This window comes from Amblyraja radiata, chromosome 7, assembly GCF_010909765.2.
Source record: "Amblyraja radiata isolate CabotCenter1 chromosome 7, sAmbRad1.1.pri, whole genome shotgun sequence".
NCBI classification, from domain to species: Eukaryota; Metazoa; Chordata; class Chondrichthyes; order Rajiformes; family Rajidae; genus Amblyraja; species Amblyraja radiata.
Genome location: NC_045962.1, coordinates 22,813,035 through 22,832,028, shown reverse-complemented (window position 1 = coordinate 22,832,028; position 18,994 = coordinate 22,813,035). Strand labels below are relative to the sequence as shown.

Sequence of the window (18,994 nt, the reverse complement as noted above, 5' to 3'; positions counted from 1 at the left end):
CCTTCTTCATGAGTTAATATTCATTACCATCCCACTGTGCTGAATAAATCAGCTGTCAAGAATTTCCCATCTATTGTTATCAACAGGCTGTTCTTTTAATTTAGCCAAAAACAGTTCAGCATGGCAATGACACAAGCATATGGCCAGGTCACTCAAGAATTTGATCTTTACTGGAATTGCTGTGCGGTTCAGAGAATACCAAGAGATCAATTTTGGTAGTAAGGAAAAATAAACCTTATTCAAAGAACACATGACAAATACAATTGCAGTTCTATAATAACAAATATTTAAGTAAACCTATTGCCTTAAAACATACATATTAACTAAATTATCTTACCTGTATCTGTACCACGCTGCTTTTCATTTTTTGGACAGCTGCACCACTGCTGGCTGCACTTTCCTCACTGTCTGAGCTACTTGAAATCTCCCCATCTCCAATCCTCTCAGGATTCTCCAAATTATCATGGACTTCACTGGCAGGGACAGTTTCACTCTCATCCCGAAGAACACTTTCAGTCATTTCTATGCCTGACAAAAGTTGATAGACAATCACATTTTCAAATCACAATTTTAGTTGTTTTAAACGAGAAGCAAAATATTCACACTCCTTGAATAACAAAGTAAAAATGAATATATGCCCCAAATAAACTTTAAAACATTCTACTAATCTCAATGTGCTAATTCTACAATCTTAGCAAATAATTTTAAGTTATATTATATTCAACCTAACTCCATTTATAGTGTTTCCTGAAGTATTCTTTATCAAATACTACACATCATCTTAAGGACAGAGAGTGGACAACAAAGGTGCATTTTCTCATTACATTAATATTTTAAGAAATATGAGTATCCATTACCAGTTTGCAGATTGTGGCTGACAATCTATAATAAAGGTGAGGTTCTATAATCTGAAGCAACACACAAGTTATAGTAATGTTATCCACTTTGGAAAGACAAATGCAAATGCAAATTATTATTTAAATGGACTAAAACTATAAAATGCTGTGGTAGAAACAGATCTGAGGATCATACTACATGGAAACTGGCACAAGCCTCAGCTGTGTGAGCACTAGAAATGGGTCATCAAATGTTGATGGCTCAGTGTAGAATGAACCACTGAGGCAGCCTGTGAGGGCTGGACTGAGCAGTGTGGTTGCTTTACACTGACATTTGGGGCACCCTGGCTGATGAGAGCGAGCATTGCAGCAGGTACTCCACATGTTTGCAGATCAACTAGATACTAGCTACCTTCTTCCTTCTGCCTTCCTGCTGGATGTGATGGAAGCTGATATCTTCTCTTCTGCTCATACAGCTCTCCCCAGCCTGGTGATTTATCCACGCTAACAAGATTTATGAATATTAAGCAATGGACCAATCAACCTGATGGTGTTAATGATGACTTGAAGGTTAGTTTTGGAAGTGATACAAATATTTGAATTTTCATTCTCTCACATGTCACATTGCTGAAGGTCATCTTATTGCCCTTTGCTGAAGGACATCACATAATTATTTTGTAACTATGGAATGAGGCAGGTAGTAGAGATGAAATGTGCTGCGATGATCAAGCTAAATGGCATTATATAAATTTATAGTTTATAAAAAATATATACCTAGAACTCAGTCATTCAAACCCTAGACAGAGCCACCTGGTGTTCATATCGAAGATGAAACATCAGTACCACTACAGGCATATTTAAAATAAATCTATCTGACTGGACAAAGGATGACAACTCCAAATCATCAAGATTTCATGTCTTGCTCATTCCAAGACTCACTGCACAGCAGAATTTAAATATAATCTGAGACAAGTAATCATAGAAAGAAAACAGAAGACTCCAACTCATGAATGACTTAAAAGAAAAATTACCTGGAAGAAAATGTCGGAAATGCAGAGCCCATTATCAATTCAACATTATAAATATATGCATGGGCTAAATTCAAATAAAGCAGCATACTGAGAATTATCTCGCAGTTCAAAGAGGAAAGATTATGACTTTGCACATTTTGTGATGAAGCAGCCATTAACAAAGTTTTAAACATAAGTGTGAATGCCATGATCATTAAAGAAATAACTAATTGTCTAAAGCATGTAATATAATGCAGTAATTATACACCGAGCCAAAAGGTTTCAGCAATTTAATTTCTGAATTGACTCCATATAACCATATAACAATTACAGCACGGAAACAGGCCATCTCGGCCCTACAAGTCCGTGCCGAACAACTTTTTCCCCTTAGTCCCACCTGCCTGCACTCATACCATAACCCTCCATTCCCTTCTCATCCATATGCCTATCCAATTTATTTTTAAATGATACCAACGAACCTGCCGCCACCACTTCCACTGGAAGCTCGTTCCACACCGCTACCACTCTCTGAGTAAAGAAGTTCCCCCTCATGTTACCCCTAAACTTCTGTGCCTTAATTCTGAAGTCATGTCCTCTTGTTTGAATCTTCCTTATTCTCAAAGGGAAAAGCTTGATCACATCAACTCTGTCTATCCCTCTCATCATTTTAAAGACCTCTATCAAGTCCCCCCTTAACCTTCTGCGCTCCAGAGAATAAAGACCTAACTTATTCAACCTATCTCTGTAACTTAGTTGTTGAAACCCAGGCAACATTCTAGTAAATCTCCTCTGTACTCTCTCTATTTTGTTGACATCCTTCCTATAATTCGGCGACCAAAATTGTACACCATACTCCAGATTTGGTCTCACCAATGCCTTGTACAATTTTAACATTACATCCCAGCTTCTATACTCAATGCTCTGATTTATAAAGGCTAGCATACCAAAAGCTTTCTTTACCACCCTATCTATATGAGATTCCACCTTCAAGGAACTATGCACGGTTATTCCCAGATCCCTCTGTTCAACTGTATTCTTCAATTCCCTACCATTTATCATGTACGTCCTATTTTGATTTGTCCTGCCAAGGTGTAACATCTCACATTTCTCAGCATTAAACTCCATCTGCCATCTTTCAGCCCATTTTTCCAAATGGCCTAAATCACTCTGTAGACTTTGGAAATCCTCTTCATTATCCACAACACCCTGCAATAATATTTACTTGTTTTATGTTGTGCTGCAATTGAGCTCTGTGTAGGTCTCTGTGATGTTTAGAATTTAGTGATGCAGCTTGAAAACAGATCCATTGGCCCACTGAGTGCACGCTGACCAACGCTCACCCATTCACCCTATGTTATCCCACTTCCACAGAATTTACAGAAACCAATTAACGTAGAAACCTGCACGTCTTTGGATTGTGGGAGGAAACCGGAAGGACCCGGAGAAAACCCAAGCTGTTACAAGGAGAAGATATAATCTCCCCCACAGACAGCACCCGTGGTCAGGATCGAACCCAGGTCTCTGGCGCTTTAAGGCAACAACTCTACCAGTTGCATCACTATATCATCTGGTGCAGAGAATATCACATCAATGTGTTGAACATGATACCAGGGGATAGATTTTGGTTACAGAGGTATTGGATTTTGGTTACAGATATTGGATTACAGTACAAAGTCACTGTACCTGATTGGTCCCTTGATTTTCTGCTCTCTTCATCCTGTGCTTTGGGTGAAGATGACCGAGAACGTCCTGATAACTGTCTCAAACTAGAAACTGGACTGCACGACTTGGATTTTATCTTGTGAGGAGGTGCATCAGGACTTTCAGATCCAGATCCAAAACCATCCCTCCTCTCAGGGGAAGATGATCGTTGTCGCTTTTTCTGAGGACACTTTGGTTCCTTTCCATCAATGCTTTCTAAAACGGGACTCTGTTGTCTTTGACTGGTGATATGTGGACTTTGGATATTTGAATCTTCCACTTCAGAGCTTTCTACAGTTTGTAGACCCTTGTCACCTGTTGGATCAGATGACAATGTACTGTCCGGTTCCTTATTTTCAGGACTTACTTTTTGACAGCAACTTTCTTCTACTCTTTCAGTGTCTGATGGAGACTTTCTACTTTTTTGAGAGCTAGGTGTAACCTGCAAAGGGGAGGATTCTGATGCGTCAGATTCGTGTTTTTTTTCACTGGAAGATACTTCATCAGGACTCTGTATTTCCTTCTCAGTTAATGGATATCCATAAACACTATCACACGAAGTTGGGAATTGGGATTGGTCTTCCACAGGAATGTGACTCTGAGAAGGGATTTTTCCGGTACTATCTGCAGGACAAAGCGTTAGTTTTTCAGCTGATGTCTGAAAATCTTCAAACCTATCTTCTTCTTTACCATCAGGGCTTTCTCTCCCACTGTCAGCTTTTGCAGGCAGTGGTGATGTCTCTGAATTAGATCCTTTCTTCTTAAGGCCATGAAGTGATGTTGGCTGCTCTGAATCAGAACCAGGCTTGCCACTTTTATCTTCTTCACTGGATGATGAAGAAGATGAAGATGAGGATGAGGATGAAGAAGAGGAGGAAGAGGAAGAGGAAGAGGAAGAGGATGATGACGACGATGATGATGATGTGCTGGATGATCTTCGTCTTGAACTTTGAGAAGGATTTCTACTCCTATCTTTTTTACCTTTCTCTAAATCAAAATCTGTACTTTTCAATTCTTCGTTGCTGACATTTGGAGGCAAATCTTTCTCAAAACTCGGAGAAGCACTTACAATTTTATTGCTTGTGGAATGTATGCTCTCAGGCCAATTTTCTTTTCCTTGGTCAGGACTTGGTTCTTGGCTGTATTCTTCCTGGTCTGCAGGCATTTTACTTTCTTCCAGAGAATCTGGTTGCACCATTTTGGTTTTCTGAAATTCAGGAATTTCATGGCATGATGATTTGGGACTTTCGGTCTCTGGTTTCTGTGTTTCTTTTGGACTAGAGCATGATGAAGCTTCGGGTTTTTCTTGCTGTGCTCGAGGAGTACATTCACGATCATCGCCTCTACTTATGGAGGAGACACTTGGAGAATTTTGTTTTGTACTTTCAGGACTGTTATTTCGGGAACACTCTCTAACTGAGGTCTCAGCAGACTGTTTTCTATAACTTGGGGATTTGGTGCTTGGCTCATTACTGTCTGGACTGTCAGAAGTTTTTCCTTGTGTAACAATACATTCTTCTTTCCTTCTACCCAATTCAGATTCTTCTATTTTGTTACTTTTCTGTGATTTGTGCCTTACATTTGAAGAATGTGAATCAGGACTCTTGGAACTTTTATGATCTTCTCTGCGAGGACTACGAGACGAGTTAGGTGATCTTCGACGTCTACCATCCCTGGTTTTCTCCTTTGAATCAAGATTAGGATGCAATTCCCTTGATCTTGATGGACTATAGCTTCTTGAATGTGTTTGATGTGTACTTTCATCTACCTGTAAACCTCTCCTGTTACTGGTTGGACGCGTTTCCTTCGATCTTCTATCCTTACTGTCGGGACTTCTTTTATGGCTGTCAGCTTTTTCTGATCTACTGCTGTACTTTGAAGTAGTAGCCTCTTTCCTTGATGAACGGCGAGGACTTCTGGAACTGGACCTGTATTCCCTCCTTTGTTGTCTGGGGGAAGAGCTATTAGATTTTCTTCTGTGTCTTCTGCTCCTATCATCCCCAATTTTGCTCCTTGAATCCGGACTATATCTTCGCCTAACCTCTTGAGGACTACGACTCCTTGAAAGATCTTTCCTAGAACTTTCTGGAGAACATCGCCTTCTGTCACTCTCCGTTCTTTTTTCCTGCGACCGGCTTGATTGTTTGGTATCTGAGCGCCTTTCTTCCCTGATAGTCGACTTTTCATTCCTTCTGTCTCTGTCAGATGTCCTCATTCGGTGGTCCCCATGTGAGGAAGTTCTGTCTCTTCTCTCAAAGTGCCTTTCCTCTTTTTTCCTGGGATTTCCTGGTGATCTGCCTCTTTTTTCCTTAAGACCTGACGAGGAACTCCCACTACTGCTTCCAGAACTACCACCACTGCTGCTGCTGCTGCTACTGCTACCACTGCTGCTGCTGCTGCTACTTCCACTTGAATTGCTTGAACTGCTGCTGGAGGAGCTGTTACTACTGCCACTGCTGCTGCTGGATGAGCTGGAATCACTGTCACTGCTGCTGTCCCTGAAGAGAGAAAAATATAATTTGAGTTATCTGTGATAATTGCCATTCAGGAAAGCAGACAACGTTATCAAAGACCTTTCCCACCCCAATCATTTCTTCTTCTCCCTGCTCCTGTCAGGCAGAAGTATTCTCGAACCTTGAAAGTGCGCTCAACCAAATTCAGGAACAGCTTCTCTTATCAGGCTTCCGAATGGTCCTTCCATAAGCAAGGGCAAGTCTGACTCCCATCTCCCTATTACAGATATTGGACTTTGTCTCTGGAACAATTGCACTATAACACTGTGAACTTGATTCTGCCCTCTATATCTAGCTACAAGTTGTACTTGAGTTTGGCTTGATTGTATTTATGGATAGTATCATCTGATTTGATTGGCTAGCATGCAAAACACAGATTTTCACTATACCTAGGTACACATGACAATAATAATCTTAAACCACTGAAGTCAGATGATACAAATTGTTTTTTTTTGTAATATTTGTCCTTTTAAGCATTGTGTTTCTCCCAAACAATTTTCCATTTTGGTCTCTATGGATTGGCATTGCAGTCTTCCAGTTTTTTTTTCAAGCTTGCTGAGGGTTCTCTTTTGAGGTTTGAATTCAAACCTCAATCTGACAAAATGCTTCATAAAACTACGATCTCTAGCCTGAGCAGCAGGCAAAAAGCAAATTCCTCGTACACTGACAATGACAATTAAAGTTGAATCTGAATCTGAATGATTAGTATGATTGTGAAATACCAATTCCATGACATCAAAACAGAAGCTTTGACAACTAGCAAAGCCCAGCAGTTTTGCCAGTTTAGAACTACACCAGCAATTCCTGTCCAACGGTAATCACCACAAACTGAGGAGGTAACCAGATTGGTGTGCAAAAATCACATGCAGGCCCAACCAAGTAGAGTAACAACTTCATCCCCTGAATGGTAATAGTGAAACAGACAGACGGTTTATTTTAATGGTATTCCTGGAGCTTTCAGATCACTATTCCTGACGCCAGCTATTCTTTTTTCAGACTTATTTATATACCCAAATTTAAAAATTGTAGCGATGGGATTATAACTCATGTATCCACATTTTGTATATTCTATTTCCTTAAGATATAAAAACATTCAATTCATTGTGTCATTGCCAGTTCCCCAAGCAATCCTATTCTCCCCATATCTATCTCCCTTTTCACTTCTCTACTCTATTCCACCACACACACCAATTAACCTAACAATTAGCATGTCTTTGGCACATGGAGAAAACCCAAGTGGTCACACGGCATATGCATAAACCCAAAACTGACAGCGGCGGAGGTTGCAGCTGAGCATCAGTTTACCGGACATGAGACAGCTATGCTGCCTACAATACCAACATGTTGCCCTGATTCAGGCCTCTAGATGCTAGTTTAGTAACTTAACCAACCTTTGCTATAGAAGAAATTCGCCATTTTAAATAAGAGTGATAAGGAGTCATATAGTGTGGAAACAGGCCCTTCGGCCCAACTTGTTGACACCGGCCAACATGTCCCATCTACACTCGTCTGACCTGCCTGCATTTGTTCCATATCCCTCTGAACCTATCCTATCCATGTACCTGTATAAATGTTTCTCAAACGTTGCGTTAATACCTGCCTCAACTACCCTCTCCAGCAGCTCATTCCATACATTCATCACATCCTTCGTGTAAAAAGAGTTACCCCACAGGTTCCTAATAAATCTTTTCCTCCTCAGCTGAAACCTGTTCTCAATTCCGCTACCATGGCAAAAGATTGTGCATTTACCCGATCTATTCCTCTCATGATTTTGTACACCTCTACAAGATCAGACCTCATCCTCCTGCTCTCCAAATAATAAAGTCCTGCCCTGCTCAACCTCTCCCAATAGTTCAGGCCCTTGAGTCTTGGCAACATCCTTGTAAATTAGTAATTAGTTTTTGAATGTATGACATGCAAACATACATGAAAGCTACTAAATTGTAGATAATTTCAAAATTTCTGAATAATTAAATTAAAAAATAATTTAACTCGTCTCACTTTTTGTTTGATATTTGCAAAACTAGAGCCGAGTTGATTGCCCAGCAAAAACAATGGCAGGCTGGACTTCAGATGATCGTGGAAGTATCAGATTTACTGATACACTGGAACGGCTGACATTTGCTATCAGGATCTAGACCTTTATTTATCTTTTAAAACCAGGTACAACATTTACAATGAAATCTACCCTAATTTCTATGTTTCTATTAAGACCGAGGTGAGAAAAAAAAGTTTTCACCCACAGAGTTGTGAATTTGTGGAATTCCCTGCCACAGAGGGCAGCGGAGGTCAAATTACTGGATGGATTTAAGAGAGAGTTAGATAGAGCTCTAGGGGCTGGTGGAATCAAGGGATATGGGGAGAAGGCAGGCACGGGTTATTGATTGGGGATGATCAGCCATGATCACAATGAATGGCGGTGCTGGCTCGAAGGGCCGAACGGCCTCCTCCTGCACCTATTTTCTGTTTCTAAAACTAACTGAAGTACACAGAAAACCACAACATATTTGTGACGCATGTTTTATTCATACAAGTACAATATAATGCAGTTAAAGTCTAAAGTGATCATAAAGTGCAATCATGTCTAAAAATCAATATCTGTTTTTCCTTGAAATGCGAGATATAAAGACTTTTTCTTGAACAACATAAAAATCATTGCACAAATAGCAATGAATTATTTTGCTGAAATACTCTATAGGGTTCTCATTTATGCACAAATGTATGTTGTGTGTGCAGGAAGTGAGATTTGGACAGATACGTACTCTGCAAAGGAGAACTACCAATCCATTTTTTCGTGACCATCTAACATTTAAAACAAAACAATAGATTTTGGGCTGATAGCAAGTCAGGCACTGAGGGTCTGTTACAGGGGGACAAGACTAATAGTGAACCAGGCATCTCAGTTCCGGCCAAAGAGAGACACAAAATGCTAAAGTAACGTCCACCGTCACTCCCACCAGGCAGCATCTCTGGAGAGAAAGAATGGGTGCGTTTCGGGTCGAAACCCTTTTTCAGACTGAAAATCATGGGAAAGGGAAACTAGAGATATGGACGATGATGTAGAGAGATATAGAACAAACTGGACCAAGTGCAGACCCGTTGGGTCTGCTCCCCCAACGTAATATTCCATCACTCACCTGTCCCCCCAGCGCAACCACTTCCCCCAACGCAATATTCCACCACTCAAGCATTGCCCCCCAACTGTGCAGGCGCGGCTCATTTCCCCTCATTCCCCCGCACACCCTCCCCCTCCTCTTCACCCTCCCTCTTCATTCCCCTTCTCCTCCTTCCTACCTCTCCCTCCATCTCCTTTCCCCTACCCTCAGTCACTCCCTCCCTACAAAACTCCTCTCCCCTCCCTACCATCTCTCTATCCCCCACTGCTCACCACCCCTATCCCCCCCACTATCCCTCCTGCCCTCCTCTATTCCCCACTAGCTACCTCCCACCCCCCTCTACCTCTATTCCCCCTCCTGCCCCACTCTCCCTCCTCACCTCCCCCACTTATCCCCCCCTCTCCCTCCTTCTTCCTCTCCCTCAATCCACCCATTCTCCTTCACCTCCCCAGGATTCCCCCCCCCCTCCTTTCTCCTATCCTCAGTCATTCCCTCCATTCATAAACAGCAGTTCTTTCCTCCACAGGTCATTCATTGTTAGCTGTGGTTTAGATCCCGTTGACTTGACGATTGTGTGTGTGTGTGTGTGTGTGTATGTGTGTGTGTGTGTGTGTGTGTGTGTGTGTGTGTGTGTGTGTGTGTGTGTGTGTGTGTGTGTGTGTGTGTGTGTGTGTGTGCGCGCGCTCCGCGCAAACTGCTCGGCCAAAACACCATCCCTCGGGGGGGGGGGGGGGTTTGAATCGGTGTTCGTCACGGTGGGCACCACGAGTTTCGACGAGCTGGTGGGGTAGATCTCCTCCGAGAGGGCGAGTTACCGCAGGCGGAGGATTCGGACGGTCGCAGCCATTCACCTAGGTGGGGCGGGAAGACAGGACCGCCATTGCCGCAGAGGGCGGGTGGGGGAGAGGGGTGAGTGAGGGAGAGAGAGACGGAACCAGTGCCTCCACTGTTCCCCCCCCCCCCCCCCCCGCAGCCGTCCCCGGTAGAGACGGTACACAAGTTACTGTGAGAAGGGGAGAGAGGAGTTTGTGAGTGAGGCGGGAGAGTCCACGGTGCAGGAACGGGCGTCGCTGTTCCGGCCGTGGCACTGGCTGACAGGAGAGACCAATCTGCGCATGCGCGGTTTTAATTTTTTTTTTAACCATAACTTTTAAAATATACCATCGATCGGACAAAACTTGTTGCACGCAGCAAAGGAGTAAGGTGGCGAAAAATCGTAGCACTATCGTGTGCCGTTTTTGCGCAAATAGAAAAACCACGCAAACCGGAAGAGCACAAGATCAGAGTTTTAGTTATGTATAGATGAATGGTGGACACAAAATGCTGTTCATGAACAGAAATAGAGGCTACACTGCAAGATGCAAACCACTGGTTAGCTGCAAAAATAGGATGGCCCGGTTACACTTTGCCAAGAAGTACTTAAAAAAGCAACATCAGTTCAGGAAAAAGGTCTTGTGGACAGATGAGACGAAGATTAACTTATATCAGAGTGATGGCAAGAGCAAAGTATGGAGAAGAGAAGGAACAGCCCAAGATCCAAAGCATACCACCTCATCTGTGAAACACGGTGGTGGGGGTGTTGTGACCTGGGCATGTATGGCTGCTGAAGGTACTGGCTCACTTATCTTCATTGATGATACAACTGCTGATGGTAGTAGCATAATGAATTCTGAAACTGCTCAAGTACAAATAAATGCCTCAAAACTAATTGGCCGGCAGTTCAGGCCACATCAGGACAATGATTCCAAACTTCTAAAGCAACAAAGGCGTTTTTCAAAGCTAAAAAATGGTCATTTCTTGAGTGGCCGAGTCAATCACCTGATCTGAACCCAATTGAGCATGCCTTTTATAAGATGAAGAGAAAACTGAAGGGGACGAGCCCCCAAAGCAAGCATTAACTAAAGATGGCTGCAATACAGGCCTGACAGAGAAGACACCCAGCAACTGGTGATATCCATGAATCGCAGACTTCAAGCAGTCATTGCATGCAAAGGATATGCAACAAAATACTGCACATAACTACTTTCATTTACATGACATTGCTGTGTCCCAAACATTATGTTGCCCTGAAATGGGGGAACTATGTATAAACACAGCTATAATTTCTACATGGTGAAACCAAAATGTATAAAAATACCCTTTAATAAAACCTGACAATGTGCACTTTAATCACATGTGATTTTTTCTATTACAAATCTAAAATTGTGGAGTATAGAGGCAAATAAATAAATGATGGGTCTTTGTCCCAAACAATATAGAGGACACTGTAATTTAAACTGAGCCATTACTCTCATTCTCCCCTATCAGAGCCATTGTATTGAGAACTGAAGTTCGTAGAAAAAGTAATTTCGAAAATATGTTCTTTGAGAAGAAAAGTCGACAGAGGTCGCCATAAATAAAAAGATCAAACAAAATCCAATAGTTTTACTCAAAATATAGCTATCATTTATCAACCAATGTGAAAACCTTATTAACATTTTCTGTTCCTTTTGGGCAGCACAGTGGCGCAGCTGATAGAGCAGTTGCTTCACAGCACCAAAGACCTGGGTTTGATCCAGACCTTGGGTGCTGTCTGGGTGGAGTACGGACATTCTATATGGGTTTTTCACCAAATCCCAACGACACACTGGTTTGTAGGTTAATTGGCCTCTGTAAATTTCACAATGAGCACGGAGTGGATGAGAAAATGTTGAACTAGAATCGTCTTTTTGACTCAGTGAGCTCCATGTGGTATCTCTGAACTAAACTAACTGAACTACTGATCAAGGGTCTCAACCCAAAACATCATCTATTCCTTTTCTCCGGAGATGCTGCCTGATCTTTGGAGTAACTCCAACATTTTATGTCTGAACTGAACCAGAATTAATTTTGCTTATATATTTGCAATAAAATCATTCACTTTCATGAAAGAGCATTTAGACTGGCACAAATGAATTTAAAAAAAATCAATTGCTATGAAATATCTACCTTGAAAATTAAATAAGGTTATTCTAAAATAAATTCTAATTTTGCTACTGTTCATATTGAAGTCGGTAAAATTGCACCACCATCTGGCCTCAAGAGGTAGAGATATAATATATGATAATTCCGATATACAGGTTCATTTTTGCTGGTAGGAGGGATGCGAAAGAATCTCAATTGATTCCCGCTAAAAAGGCTAACATTTGGAGTGACCATTTTCTCAATTAAACTACGGTAAGTCATTAATAAAATGCAATCAGGAAGCTGAATGAGAACTTAGGCCCAGATAAATGTCATCTGCAAGCAAAGCTAACCTGAACCATTTTCATATTATATTTATGAACCATTACAGAAAATCCCTTATTGTGTTATGCTATTAACTTTCTATTGCCATCTTTCAAGAATGTTTTTTGAATCTTAATGCTAAGAGATTGGAGATTGCTGGGATCTTGACGAAGGCCTTTGCATTTTCTCTAGGCACAGGCGATGGGCCAGAAGACTGGAGAGCAGCCAAAGTTGTTTCTTTGTTTAAGAAAGGAAATGAGGACAATCCAGGAAATTATAGACTGATGAGCCTCCCATTAGTGGTAGGGAAGCGACTGAAGAGGGTTTTTAGCGATAGTCAGCAGGTTTTAGTGCAGGGCAGTCATTTGTTGCAAACTTAATTGACTTTTTTTGACGAACTGAGAAGATGATTGATGAGCATTGTAGGTCAGTGGATGTTGTCTACTTTGACTTTAATAAAGCATTTGACAAAGTCCCGTAGGGTAAACTGATCCATAAGATTACGAAGCCTAGGATCCAAGATGGCCCGGCAGCTTGGATTTAGAACTGGCTTACCCATAGAAGACAGAGTACTGGTGGAAGGATGTTATTCTGGCTTGAGATCGGCGAACTATGTGTTCCACAGGGATCAGTGCAGGAGCCTGCTGTTTGTGATATATATTAATGACTGTTGAAAATGTAAAGGATTGGTCAATATGTCTGCAAGTAAAACAAAAATTGGAGGAGTTTTGAATAGTGAAGGTGGCTGACAAAGCAAGCAACAGGATATTGGGTCAGTTACCTACATAGGTGGAGAATGGCACATGGAATTTAATATAAGAAAACACGAGGAGTTACACTTTGGGAGGTTAAATACATGGGGAAAGTGTAGTTAATGCAGGACACTTAACAGCATTAAGGTACAGAAGGATCTTGTTGTCCCAAGTCAAAGCTCCCTGAAAGTACCAACACAAGTAGACAGAGTGGTAAAGAAGGCATAGTGTGCTTCCCTTAATCGGTATGGGAAATTGGGTATAAAAGTCAGGAAGTTATGTTGCAACTTTACGAAAAAACTTTGGAGTATTTTACGCAGTTATGATCATCGAATTACAGGAAGGACGTGGAGGGTTTGGAGAGGGAGCAGAGGAGTTTTACCAGATGCTGTCTGGACTAGAGGGTTTCAGCTATAAGGAGAGGTGGGGCAAACTGGGATTGTTTTCTCTGGAGCTTCAAGGTTGAAGGGAGACCTGATGGAAGTACAGGTGCACAACCTTTTATCCGAAGATCCAAATAACGAAAACCTCCGAATAGCGGACATTTTTTCGGTCCTTGAAGAAAGGTCCTTGAAAACGTTCACCGAGGGCGGCCCGCAGAGGTGACAGCGGAACCTCCGGTCGGTCCTCGAAGAAAGGGGAACTAAATCCCCATTCATAAAAGAGAAGGTGAGGGTATATTGCGCAGGAGGGTTAATAATTGACAATATGCTGCTGCCTGCCCGCTGAGTTAAAAAGTTCCCACGGTAGACTCACGATACACAGTGTATCGTGAGTCTTGCGTGGGAACTTTTTAACTCAGCGGGCAGGCACCAGCAGATTGTCGCTCCCTTCAAATTCACCCCACCTACACCCCTCTGCTTCCCGGCCATGTGTGTGACCCCTTCCCTCCCCTCTCCAGCTCCCCGCCCATTGCACCGGCGCGGGGGCTTTGCACTGTCTTCACATCGGCGATGCCAGTCACTGGAGACGTCAGGACCAACGGGACACCGACCCCCAGGCCCACTGCAAGCACGGAGATCCCAGAGACCCACAGCCAGCAGCAGCCCAGCCCCGTTCCAACTCCAGAGGAAAACTGCAAACTGGCCGGAGGCGTCAGGACCACCAGAAGCCGTTCCCCGATGGGCCGCTACGGCGACAAGTGGCAGTTCGCCCACAGCCCGAGCTGTGCCCCCTCATCGGGACACCAACCCCCAGGCCCACTGCAAGCACGGAGATCCCAGATCAGCAACTCCAGCCCAGCCCCGCTCCAACTCCAGAGGAACACGCTCCCCGTATGGGCAGAAGCTGATGGTGTGCAAGGTACGTCTTGTTCTTGGGGTCGCGCAGCTCGGGCTGTGGGCGAACTGCCACTTGTCGCCGTAGCGGCCCATCGGGGAGCGGATTCCTCTGGAGTTGGAGGGGGAGGGGGGTATTGTGCTGTTTGACCGCCCCCTACTATCCCAGGGACAGGGAGACAGGACGTTCACCGAGGGCGGCCCGCAGAGGTGACAGCGGAACCTCCGGTCGGTCCTCGAAGAAAGGGGAACTAAATCCCCTTCATAAAAGAGAAGGTGAGGGTACATTGCGCGGGAGGGTAGGAATCCCAAGACAAAGTTGAATGAGCGTTCACCGAGGGTGGCCCGCAGAGGTGACAGCGGAACCTCCGGTCGGCCCTGGAAGAAAGGGGAACTAAATCCCATTCATAAAAGAGAAGTGGAGGGTATATTGCCCGGGAGGGTATATCGCCTACCTGGAAGAAACCGGACATTTTTTCCAGGATGTCGTCTGCACACCAAAGCTCACGTTTGGCGCCAAACGCACGTCGCCTCTGCTGCACACGGATATAAGAGTGTGAAAATGTCGCCTTTGGCCGCCTAAGGGCATGTAGCCCCGCTAGGGTGACATGAGTGCGAGAGGTGATTCAATGCTGCGGTCACATTTACAAATTCAGGAATTCATTCAACACACTGCATTTCATACAGACATTTATTCTGCAAGAAAAAACTACATTGAAGACTCAAACTCGCGACCGAGGAACTGCCGGGATCAAGGCGCAAACTCGCGACCTTGCGGATATGAGCCGAGCACTCTACCACTGAGCCAGCCATTAAAATCTACGCTAAAAAATTTCCATTCCGAAGGCCGACAAATTCCGAATTACGAAAAGTGTCTGGTCCCAAGGCTTTCGGATAAAAGGTTGTGCACCTGTATATAAAATTATGAGAGGCATGGATAGGATTGACAGTCAGAGCCTTTTCCCCATGGTCGGAATGTCAAACACCAGTGGGCATAGCTTTAACATCAGAATGGGAATGTTTAATGATGTGCAAGGTGATTTTTTTTATTACACAAAGTGGTGGGTGCTTGGAACATGCTGTCAGGGATGGTAGTGGAAGCAGATGATAGTGATGTTCACGAAGTTTTTAAATAAGCTCATGAATATGCAAGAAATGGAGGGATATGAATCACATGCAAACATATAGGAGCATAGTGTTTGGCACAGTCAACACAGCCAGAAGGGCCTGTTCCTGTGCTATACTGATTTGTGGTCATAAAGACTGAGCCACATCCATGGTTCAAGAAAGTAAAGTGACATATATCGATTTTAATTGGAACTCCTGCAAAAAGTTGTGTAACTGATCAACCTTAATAAAAATAATGAAATTGCATTTTTTAAACCTGTCCAGTATTCCTTTGATAATTTGCCTTGTATTTTGTTTAATTTAAAACTTTTGGGGGTTTTATTAGCCGTGGAAGAGCAAAAATCATTCTAAGACTTATCAGATGGGGACTTCCAACCCAACTTCTTCATTCTACATTAAGGTAGGCAAGAATTTATATGACAAAGCATTCTGAAAGGCACCATAACTGTGTTAAGATGCCTATAGGCATTCACAACAATGGACTTACTTTTTAAAGCTACAAACATGACAGCCAGTGTATACAATGTAAGGATTAATAGACAGAAACAAAATTAGTAGTTAATACATTTTAGAATGACTTGTTCCAAACTTGCTGGCAATAAGGAGGAAATTCTTTAATAGCACCATTGTATTTATATCCAACACAGTTAAAGGTCTTTTCAACAATGGAGCATCTCACAGTACAAATGCTCCAGCGCAGACAGCACTGAAATCTTCGAACGGCAGTATGAACAAAAGTGATGCATGAAAGGATTACCAATTAGCCAAGGAGACATTACATTACATACAGTGATCAATTAAAAAAGGCTTTTTAGCCTTGGTTATCTTTTCAGGTTCGAATGTACTCTTAATTTTTATGATCCTGGAAAACATGCACAAAGGCCTGGGTACACAAAAATGCTGGAGAAACTCAGCGGGTGCAGCAGCATCTATGGAGCGAAGGAAATAGGCAACGTTTCGGGCCGAAACCCTTCTTCAGACTGATAGGGGGTGACGGGGAGAAGGAAGGAAAAAGGAGGAGGAGGAGCCCGAGGGCTGAGGGATGGGAGGAGACAGCCCGAGGGCTGAGGAAGGGGAGGAGACAGCAAGGGCTAACAAAATTGGGAGAATTCAATGTTCGTGCCCGCAGGATGCAGGCTCCCCAAGCGGAATATGAGGTGCTGTTCCACCAATTTCCGGTGTTGCTCACTCTGGCCATGGAGGAGACCCAGGATAGAGAGGTCGGACGGGGAATGGGAGGGGGAGTTGAAGTGCTGAGCCACCGGGAGGTCAGGTAGGTTCTTGCGGACCGAGCGGAGGTGTTCGGCGAAACGATCGCCCAACCTCCGCTTAGTCTCACCGATGTAGATCAGCTGACATCTAGAGCAGCGGATGCAGTAGATGAGGTTGGAGGAGATACAGGTGAACCTCTGTCGCACCTGGAACGACTGCTTGGGTCCTTGAATGGAGTCGAGGGGGAAGGTAAAGGGACAGGTGTTGCATTTCTTGCGGTTGCAACGGAAAGTGCCCGGGGAGGGGGTGGTACAGGAGGGAAGGAAAGAATTGACAAGGGAGTTGCGGAGGGAGCGGTCTTTGCGGAAGGCAGACATGGGGGGAGATGGGAAGATGTGGCGAGGTCACGTTGGAGGTGGCGAAACTGACGGAGGATTACTTGTTGTATGTGATGGCACAATGGCCTGCTCCATTGTCTATTAGGGGCAGACTGAAGTGCTGGCCAACAATTTGGATTTTCCTAGCAATCTTTTTATGCTAATGCTCTGGTTGCTCTAAATTGACCACAAACTATCACCTTGGGGCAACCCTGTTTGCACAAAACAATTAAATACATCAGCGCATGGAGACTCACAACCCATTGAGTGAAGGTTGTGACAAAGGACATCAGTATGTAGTTCAAAGGACAAAGGAAAAGGACATTTATTGTCACATACCAATTGGTGCAGTGAAATTTGAGTTACTGCACTTCGTTCTCAAGCAAAATGATTTGCTAATGAACCATCAACATGTACCAATTAATTAACTGAAAAATTAACTAAATTCCTTTACATTGTTATTTCCTGTTTGAAGGACACAATTCTCCTAATTATTCCCACACTAAAAAAGTTCAACATGCTGCTTAATTATTCCCTCACTTCTATTATTAATCTAATTCACAGCATACAAAAACAAGAATTTTAAAATAATGAACATTAATATAAGATATTCACAACTTGTTAAAGAACATAGTTATCCCTTTGTTTTGCCTGTTCCAGGATGTCAGAACAACACTCACAATTAGACGGTAAAACTCACTATCACATCATAGCCGACATGATGAGAGTTGGTGCAATTAAATCCATATTAACTGATGTGAGAATAACTGCAGATGCTGGTTAATACACAAAAGGATACAAAGTGATGAGTAACTCAGCAGGTCAGGCAGCATCTCTGGAGAACATAGATAGGTGGCGTTTTGGGCCAAGACCCTGATTGACTTGGGAGGAAGAAAACTGAAAAATGGATGATACGGGTCAAAGCGTGGCAGGTAATATGTCTGTTACCCATTATAAGACTCCATTCCAGTCTGTGGTCATCCTACTCGAACCCTCGGACTCCATCAAAACGATAGAAGGCAGCCTTGGAAGCCTTATCCCATTACTCAAACCTCACGTCAAAAACCTTGCCGTGATATTTGACTCAGCGTTGAAATTTGACAAACAAGTCAATGCCGTGGTAAAAGCTAGCTTCTTCCAGCTTCCCGTACATCGGCAACATCAAGTATCGTCTCGGCGATCATTTTGCTGACTATGTGCTTGGTCTGCCAAGGCTTACTGGATCTCCAGGTAGCTAACTATTTTAATTCTCCTTCCCATTCCCACGCTCACCTTTCTGTCCTGGGCTTTCTGTCCAGAGTGAGGCCACATGCAAACTGGAGAAACAGTACCTAATATTCCACTTGCATAGCTTACAACCCATGGTATGAACTTTGAATTCTCAAATTTTAGGTAACCCTCTCCCCCATGAAAGAGGCCCAGGTAGAACACCATCAGCACGAACCTGAAGGGGTGAAAGGTTTGTCTGTCCTTGAAATATGAACACAAATGCCATGTACACTTTTATTTTGCATAAACATTAAATCTGTGCTATTTTAATAGAATCCAAAAAGTTACATTGTTCAAAGATTTATTGACGAACAGTACTATGAAAGCTCCATCACAATGTGTCATTTCATCACATCTGCTCAACACATTGCAACAGTGACAACTTGTATTCATTAAACCCTTTAACAGAACAAAATTCCCAAAGTGTTTTAAGTATCAAACAAAATTTGACACTGAATCATGGCAATCCTGTATTTATATCATAACTCTATCAGGAATCAAACTAATTCACAATGAAGTGCAAATAATCATTGTTCTTATCAGAGCAATATGATAGG

General features: G+C 43.0%; 1 protein-coding gene across 1 annotated transcript in view; it reads right to left on the bottom strand.

Annotated features, from left to right (window-relative positions):
• The window catches only part of cwc22 (CWC22 spliceosome associated protein homolog), a 76,127-nt gene that overhangs the window by 42,663 nt on the left and 14,470 nt on the right, over window positions 1-18,994 (bottom strand). The window contains exons 2-3 of the mRNA XM_033023836.1: window positions 3,530-6,045; window positions 338-528 (exon numbers count right to left, since the gene is read on the bottom strand). Of these exons, the coding sequence (XP_032879727.1) occupies window positions 338-528; window positions 3,530-6,045 (2,707 nt within the window). The remainder of the gene's footprint in view (window positions 1-337; window positions 529-3,529; window positions 6,046-18,994) is intronic.